The 8,889-nt window shown below is 41.2% G+C and overlaps 1 protein-coding gene across 1 annotated transcript; it reads right to left on the reverse strand.

Annotated features, from left to right (window-relative positions):
- Positions 1-2,744: 2,744 nt before the first annotated feature.
- On the reverse strand, positions 2,745-6,234 carry LOC138982275 (conotoxin Cl14.12-like). The gene is made up of 4 exons (XM_070355519.1): positions 6,096-6,234; positions 5,651-5,824; positions 4,725-4,878; positions 2,745-2,943 (listed from the first exon to the last, which is right to left on the reverse strand). The coding sequence occupies exons 2-4, from the start codon at positions 5,820-5,822 to the stop codon at positions 2,910-2,912; spliced, it is 360 nt and encodes a 119-aa protein (XP_070211620.1). The 5' UTR covers positions 5,823-5,824; positions 6,096-6,234; the 3' UTR covers positions 2,745-2,909.
- Between the last annotated feature and the right edge of the window lie 2,655 nt (positions 6,235-8,889).

The following is an 8,889-nucleotide window of genomic DNA, read 5'->3' on the forward strand; positions in this document are numbered from 1 at the left end:
GACTCGGTGCGAGTGTTTTTAGCCCCAAGGATTTTGTGTGGTGTGGTTATCGTTTTGCTCGTTTCATACCCACACCAAAATCTGACAACTCTCCCTCCCTCACAATCCACGAACACACACAACACACTCACACACACATCAATGATCAACCCCACCCCCTTCACTTGCGGATCACAATTCACACCTGCAACGCAGACCATATTATTGATTAAATATGCATTGCATGGTGTGTCAAAGGTCACTGTTTTTGTGTGTTCTTGTTTGTGTTGTTGCAGAATCGGTTTAATCTTATTGATACACTATCTCTCCATTAGGTCTAAAAATAAAAATAGGTGTGGTTACGGTAACCCGACCTACCCTATTTTTAGGGGCCGACCCTATAACTTTTTATTACATTTGTCAAAAAAAGAAAGAAAAAAAAGAAAACGAGTGCAGAAAACGCAATGAAAGCGAAAGCGCCCGAGTTGCACACTTATTTCCCTGTCAAGTAGGTTTAATTTGTACACATTAGAAAAAAAAGTAAAAAAAAAATAAAGTGACATTGCCTACCTTCCTACCCTATTTTTTTTGGCTATGTTACCGTAACCACACCTATTTTTATTTTTTTTTTGCCTTACATTACCATCGCCCTCCCACCCTGCCACTCTCAGTATTCCACCCCCTCGGTTTTCAGTGGTAAATATTAGTGATCGAATGTTGAAGCCACGTTGGGTCAAAGGTCACAGAAGACTTGCATCGTGCAGCAAGGCACGTTGGGTCAACGGTCACAGAAGATTTGCGTCGTGCAGCGAGGGAAAGATAATCGGGATCTTGTTTCTCATTGCCTCTTTGTTTTTCATTAAACTTGTCATTTTGCTTGATCGGCTTTGTCAGATGTGTGCATTTCTTGTTGCTATGTTCTTTGCTTTTCTTTTTTTTTCTTCTTTTTTTTGCGCTTAATTTATCGATACAACGTCTTGTGCGCGGGTCAAATTTGTGTGTCAAGGGTCAATTGGTTTGACTTGAACTTGACGTTCGTGTTTTTTCGAACGTCTGTGGATCAAACCAGAGATACACGCACTCCATGACTTTGTAATAAGACAAAACATATCGCTAAGTTTCATTTGTTTGCGGTTAACCATGAAATTATTACCTTTCATGAAGTAGTTGGGGTTTTTTTGTTTTACTTTTCTGTTTGCCAGTTTATTTTTGGAGATTTGCAAAGCAGTGTCGTCTGTCTAGATCTGGGGAAACGCCCATGAAAAGAGCCGAAGAACCCCCCTGCGTTTCTATTTGGTTTGCTTTTGATTATCCATGTAACCTGCTTCCTGCAACCAAGGGAACCGGCGATTTATTACATGGGGAACATGAGATTTATTCCCCAGCTGGTTATCAATGAAAACTCTTGAAAAGGATGACAATGTTATTTGTAGTTATTTGAATACAACTGTTTGAAAAAAAAAGAGCATCAAGAGAAAGATTTAGAACTGAAACAGTACACTCGAGTAACAATCGTCAATGAAGTAACCTTTTTTACAATTATATATTCAGCGAACTACTGCTTATTTGCCACTGGATTACAGTTTACAATGTACTATGTATATTCTTTTTGTATGCGCTAACCACCTTCATCTTTCATATGTACCTACCATTCTTTCGTCCCACCTCCACCCTCCCCCTCTTCCTCCTGCTAGCTTTTTCCTGTTCTTTTTGGTTTGCTTCAACTATGCTGTTGACCTAGATAGTTCCATAGTTTATAAGTAATGTTTGTCCGACATCATATTTTTGTTAATTTGTAACTACGTAGGGCGCGTAATATAAGCGTTCGCTTGAGTTCGTGTCCCTATTGTTTATCGTTGTATTGTTGTACCATGTTTGATTTAATAAAACATTGTTTAAACCAAGTAACCTTTGTTGTTAAGATACAGCCACAAACATCAAAAATGTTCATGACATTTAGTCAACTTTTCACTAAAGGTATTAACATAAAATAGGAATCGTGACGAGGGTGTTTTGTGTATGTATGCATGTATGTATGTATGTATGTATGTATGTATGTATGTATGTATGTATGTATGTATGTATGTATGTATGTATGTATGTATGTATGTATGTATGTATGTGTGAGTGTGTGTGTGTGTGTGTGTATGTGCGCGCGCGCGCGCGTGTGTGTGTGTGTGTGTGTGTGTGTGTGTGCATGTGTGTGTGTGTGTATGCGTACGTGTGTGCGTGCGAGTGTGTGTGTATGTGTGTGTGTGTGTGTGCGTGTGCGTTTGTGTGTGTACGTGTGTGTGTGTGTGTGTGTGTGTGTGTGTGTGTGTGTGTGTAGAACGATTCCGTGATAACTACTAAACTGATCTCACGTGATAGTTCCTGGCCTTGGTACGTTACCACTTGGACTTTTTTTCTTCACCCTTTAATAGATGTCTTTGATGACGTCATATCCGGCTTTTAGTGAAAATGCAGACGGCTGTGTGAAGCCCTAATTGTTCGACAAATTCCGGACTATGATAACAGCGTGGAAGCTTAATAATCAAATAATGAGGTTGGTCATTAAAATCTCAAACTTTAGTTTGTTGCTATACACACACACACACACACACACACACACACACACACACACACACACACACACACACACACACAGATCCAAACACAAACACAAACACACCACCATACCCTAACCACCACTACCGTTACCACCACCTCTCTCCTTCCCTCACTCATTCATTCATCTCCTGAATAGAAAAATCACAAGCTGAACATTTAGTGTCTTGTTTTATTTCCCACAAACAAGTACAGTGAAGTAACTCAATTATGCGTTCATTTGGTCTCTAATCATGAAGTACAGCACTGAGGGAGAATTACGTCACTGGTTGTGTATCCTTTGGACGATTCCATCGCGCGTGGGGGGTGGTCAGGTTGTTAGCTTATCCGGCAACGTCCTCCAACTTAGCCAGAGCTCTGCAGTTAAGAAGAGAGAAACAATCATACGATTCGACGATTTCTTATGTTTTTTGCATTTAGTCAAGTTCAGATAGACCGGGAATCGAGAAGAAGGTGGTTGTGTTGGTGTATGTGTTCATATATGTGTGTATGTGTGCTTGCGTGTGTGTGTGTAGAGGGATTTTCAGAAAACTACTGAACAGATCTTCATCAAACTTTACATACAAATTCTACTACATGATTTCCCCAGACGTACTTTTGATGATCTCATAGCCGGCTTTTAGAAAAAAAATATGAGGTGGCACTGCGACGACCTCGTGTTTTTACCACGTTGATTGAAAATGTGGTCAGTCTTTGACTCAGTCCGTAATATGAGATTGTATGTTAAAGGCACAGTAAACCTCCCGTAAACCATCACAGATACTGTCAGGCTTTTACACACAGTACAAACACTCTTTCATTTAAACACTCACCTCTTGAGAACATCCTAGGTGCCCTCCATAAAGAGCGAGCAATTTTCAAAGAATTTATTTTTGCGTGGTTTATCTTACCCCTGAGCCATCGTGAACCCACGTGATCCAGTTTCCCTTTTTCACAATGCAGTCGTCAGTTTGTAATTTGAATGCGGCTCGCTATGAGCTTATCTGCAAAAGCGATGGCTTTTGACTTTTCAGAGGAACTGGCGACGTCATAAACCGTCGTCTGCTACGAAAACCACGACCTTGCGTGACCCTGCTTCCGGGCTTTTCTTTTTTCCAACTTTCAAAACTTTGAATTGTACTGATCTTGTCTTGCTGAAAAAAGAATTCTTTTATGATTTAAGAATTTTTGTGTAACAAGCTGTCAATTTATTATTTAGATGTTAAAAGTTAGGGCTAGCGCCAAAACGCACCACGGTCCGATTGTGATGGAGACAATCCAAAAAATTAATTCTTTGAAAATTGCTCGCTCTTTACGTAGGGCACCTAGGATGTTCCCGTTCGGTGAGCGTTCACATGGAAGGGTGTTTGTACTGTGTGTAAAAGCCTGACAGTATCTGTGATGGTTTACGGGAGGCTTACTGTGCCTTTAAGCTAGTACTAGGTAAATAGTTGAATAGAAACACAGATAAACACACCAGTTTGAATTTGGAGAACATGTACTATCTCGTAAGAATAAACTCAATACATGCTAAATGTTTGTTGTTTAAAGTTGTCAATGTTATTTAATATTTTTTTGAAATAAATAAATTCAATAACCAAGTCGGTTGTAAATCAGGAAACGGTGCAAATTGTCTTCAGTCCTATATCTGCAAAGTGCCAAATGGCTAATATTGTCTTAATGTTAAAAAAGCGAAAGAAAGATCATTCAATTTCACAAGGAAACTCTTGTGCGGATCGGTAAATGGATGGCTTACTGTTTAACTCTTGACTATAGTATGGTTGTTGTTGATTCTAATGTTACTTTACCTACGAGAGTCAGGTTTCTTATTAACCATGAATTCGAATTAAAGACTTTACACATTGTTATCAGTTTCAGCAATATCCATGGGAGAAAAATGAACAAGGACGCTAAACGCAACTAAATTGCATGTCGAATTCAAATACAAAATGGACCATGTCAGGAGAAATGTCGTGTCTTTGTTTGCGTGACCTGTGGACGAGCTGTGTTTCGAGAAGGTGAGACAAGCTATATATACAGTGAGTTTGCGTTACCTTCAAGAAGTACAACACTTCCACAGCTAGGCTATACAAATCACAACGGAGTTATTTCCGGAAATCGTTTGTTGGAGATGATAAAAGAATTGGTGAAAGACTTACGCCTTGCAGGCAGGCTTGCACAAGCTACCGGCAAGGGATCCCACAGGTCCCAGCACCGAAGAAGCGGCTCCCACGCAGACGTTTTGGCACCCTGACTCGGTACGCGATGAGTCGATCAAAGGAACCAGCTTCGCAACTACACTGTCAAAGTTGACTGAAAGCACAAAGGAAACCTTTTTAAAATCAAGTACGCACTGACGCACTGAACCCGCAAAGTAGAGCTTGCTCTAATAAGAGGAGTCCGGTTAATGAATTTTACACGTGATTCGACTGAAACTGAACGGGAGAGTTCGAAATACAAGGCAGAGACAAGCACAGGAAGCAGTTTATAGAATTACGTTGTTGAAACCTCAAAGGGAAGCTTCGTGGTTTCCGTTTAAGTGGGTAGAGAATTCGAATGAATCTGAGCGGGAGAGGCTCTTACCAGGTGTGTTTTGTTTGTATGTTGTTGTTTTGTTGATGTGCACGTGTACGTATAATTGGCTGTACATGTATCTCAGTGAGAGAAGGGCGAAGACGGGTATTCCTGCTAGTGGTTGGTGTAAGTACCGGGAACTAACTGTCTGTCATATAACACCACGTTAAACTACCGGGACGGCAATAATTAAGCGTGATACTACTTGGGTGAAGTTGACTTCACGAAGTCTACTTCACGGTGCTCGTTGCACGAAGCTTTGTCACTATATTTCAGGTATAAAGTCTACGCGTAGTCAACTTCGGACTCCATTACGCGAGTGATATTCACTGACGGAATGACTGAGCACCGAAAATGGGCTTAACTGGGTCCTTTGTGTCGTTTGTCAAAGAAAAAGCATGCTATAGGCCGCCATTTTAAGCACTTTGTTAGTATTGAAGATCAGGATGACCCTATGGAAAGTTTTAAAGCTGAACGTGCAACAGCAACACCGACAAGAAGTGAAACTCACTGTGAGAAGCGAGCTTGTTGAATTCACTCTTGGCAGAGTCCCAGAGATGCGAGAAGCTGTGTCCGATGCTGCTGATAGCGTGCTTGATGTCACTGATGATAAAGCGTTTCTCCGGGGCCGGGGCAGCGTAGGCCACCACCAGTACAGCCAGCAACACAGCGACAACCTTCATGACTAGATGACAGACAGATAAAAAAACAAATATTTGAAATCCGATACACATTGGCTTCCAAAGATGCAAAGTCAAGAATTCAAAAATATTGACAAACTTTCTTGTTCTTGTATTCTTTATTACTGGATCTCCTTATTTATTTATCTAATCAGTTATTTATTCATTCATGTATGCATTTATTTTCTATTCTATTCCTCCGGTTCGAAAAATCGGGTGGAACACAATTCAAATGTTGTTCTAAGTTTCCAGTAGCTATGGTTGTGGAGTACTCACCTAGAGATAGAAGACAGATGATCTGGAAAATTCAACCGTGCAGGTATGCAGATAAGCAGCCGTTTTATACTTGCGCTGTCGTGACTTTTCTATCTAGAACGTGTTGTGTGAGTGTGTGGGCGTGTGTGTGTTTGCGAGCGTGTCGGTGTGTGTGTGTGTGTGTGTGTGTGTGTGTGTGTGTGTGTGTGTGTTTGTGTGTGTGTGTGTGTGTGTGTTTGTGTGTGTGTGTGTGTATGTGTGTGTGCGTGCGTGCGTGCGTGTGTCTTTTTCTGTGTTGCGTTTTCACGTTTTCTTGTCCGGACGACTTTTCTTCTTAGGTCACAGGGCGTGTCTTATCTTTTTATTTTTTAATTATCGTTATTATTTTTTTATCATTTGGGCTTTATCGTAGAAAGGGCACAGCATATGTCCCTTTTAAGCAAACACTCAAGCTATTCCTGGATTTAAAGAGACAATGACTTGGATCCTTTCATACAGTTTTCAGTCAGCAAAATAGAAACTAAAAACTCTACAATATATCAGAAGAAGAAAAAATCAGTTGTGTATTTCATAGTGCGACTTTCTTTCTGTTTAAATGCATTAACAAGAGGGATCCAGCATGAGAGATCAAAATACTCACACAGCAGAGAAATGTTTGTTTGTATACGTAATCGTTTCAAACTTTCCTTGAAACACACACACACGCACGAACGCACGCACGCACGCACGCACACACACACACACACACACACACACACACACACACACACACACACACACACATAGGCATCAAGAGTAAGTCAGAGTTATGTAGAACTGGCGCATGGGAAAATAAGAAGCATCGAAATGAATAAAAGATTTTCATCCTCAAATTGCAAAATTTAGTTAGGACTCGACGAGATAGACAGTGATACTCAGATGCAATGTTGATTTAATTCCTTTTCACACTGTGGTTAGACATTCGAGTGAATTGAGGCACGTTTTCTGTACCTCGGGTGTACAGAGTACTGAGAGGCTTGAAGTAGTCTATCACTGGTTTTAGCAATGTCATTTATACTGAGAAGCGCGCATGTGTGTGTGTGTGTGTGTGTGTGTGTGTGTGTGTGTATGTGTGTATGTGCGTGTGTGTGTGTGTGTATGTGTGTGTGTGTTTGTGTGTGTGTGTGTTTGTGTGTGTGTGTGTGTGTATACCTGTGTGCAAATGTAATGCCTCTTGGAGTGTAATACTTAAGTTAGTACTTACTTGACAGACACTTAACCTTCGAGCTATCAAAGATTGAAAACCCAGAAAGTAAACACACCTGTTCTGAAGCAAGTGTTGATGACCACAAATATTCTAAAAGCCTCTGCATCATCCTTGAAAATTATTTTGTTGTAAACACCTAAAGGGGGTCCCTAATTGAGCCCGAACTGGACTTCGCGAAGTCTTTTTAATCGAATGCTCCGTGCGGTCAGCTTTGCGAAGTATACTTCGCGTAGTCGACTTTGCCCAATGAAGGACCGGCTTAAACGTAGATGAACGAGAAACTGACACAGGTAAACACACTCGTAAATGCGCCAAATTATAAATACACATTGTCGCGTTCTTGCTGTTGTGGTGTGAACTTTAAGACAACAAATATCTTAAAAGCCAGCATGCAGCATGCAAAAAAAAATGACGTACATGAACGAGAAACGGCACACGAAATATACCCTGAAATGAACAGAACAAAAATACTTTTTTCCCAAGAACCGTCGCACTGGTACGTTAACACTAGAAAGAAAATGTCAGCTACAGGTCTAGACAGGTGCAAGGAAAGACCTACCACTACTAGTGCCTTATCCCCCTTCGTGTGTACACGTGAGCACAAGAACAAGTGCCCACGGAAAAGATCCTGAAATCCATGTCAGAGATTGGCGGGTTATAGAAAAACGAAAATACCAAGGATCCATCCCCCGAAAAAGCGGCGTATTGCTGTCTAAATGGCGGGATAAAAACGGTCGTACAAATAAAAAGCGTGGGAGTTTCAGCCACAACGAAGAAGAAGAAGAAGAAGATGTAATAATTGAAAATGTGACCGCCCCTCTCTCTCTCTATCTCTCTCTCTCTCTCTCTCTCTGTCTCTCTCGCTCTCTCTTTCTGTCTCTCTCTCTCTCTGTCTCTCTGTCTGTCTGTCTGTCTGTCTGTCTCTGTCTCTCTCTCTCTTTTCTCTCTCTCTCTCTCTCTCTCTCTCTACCGGCACGGTTGGCCTAGTGGTAGGGTCATACCTAAGACTTTAAAATTGGCAATCTAGTGGCTGCTCCGCCTAGCGTCTGGCATTATGGGGTTATAAGTGCTAGGACTGGTTGGTCCGGTGTCAGAATAATGTGACTGGGTGAGACATGAAGCCTGTGCTGCGACTTCTGTTTTGTGTGTGGCGCACGTTATATGCCAAAAGCAGCACCGCCCTGATATGGCCCTTCGTGGTCGGCTGGGCGTTAAGCAAACAAACAAACAAACAAACTCTCTCTCTCTCTCTCTCTCTCTCTCTCTCTCTCTCTCTCTCTCTCTCTCTCTCTCTCTCTCTCTCTCTCTCTCTCTCTCTCTTATAATTTGTCCCTTGACAAATCCTACTTTCCCACCAAATTAAAGGAGGCGAAAGTAATCTCGCTATTTAAATCAGGTATTTCTTCTGACCCCGCCAATTACAGACCAATCTCAACTCTTCTTTTTTTATCAAAACCACTTGAAAAACACATATTTACACACTTGACCACTCATTTGAAGAAATACGATCTTATACATTCCAACCAATCAGGTTTTAGAGAAAACCATTCGTGCCACACAGCATTAACA

This window comes from Littorina saxatilis, linkage group LG12 (assembly GCF_037325665.1).
Source record: "Littorina saxatilis isolate snail1 linkage group LG12, US_GU_Lsax_2.0, whole genome shotgun sequence".
NCBI classification, from domain to species: domain Eukaryota; kingdom Metazoa; phylum Mollusca; class Gastropoda; order Littorinimorpha; family Littorinidae; genus Littorina; species Littorina saxatilis.

Coding starts and splice junctions, on each gene's coding strand:
- LOC138982275 (XM_070355519.1), bottom strand. CDS start 5,822: ATGAAGGTTGTCGCTGTGTTGCTGGCTGTACTGGTGGTGGCCTACGCT. Junction 4,879..5,650: donor CAACAAGCTCGCTTCTCACA/GTGAGTTTCACT, acceptor TTGTGCTTTCAG/TCAACTTTGACAGTGTAGTT. Junction 2,944..4,724: donor TGCAAGCCTGCCTGCAAGGC/GTAAGTCTTTCA, acceptor TCTTAACTGCAG/AGCTCTGGCTAAGTTGGAGG.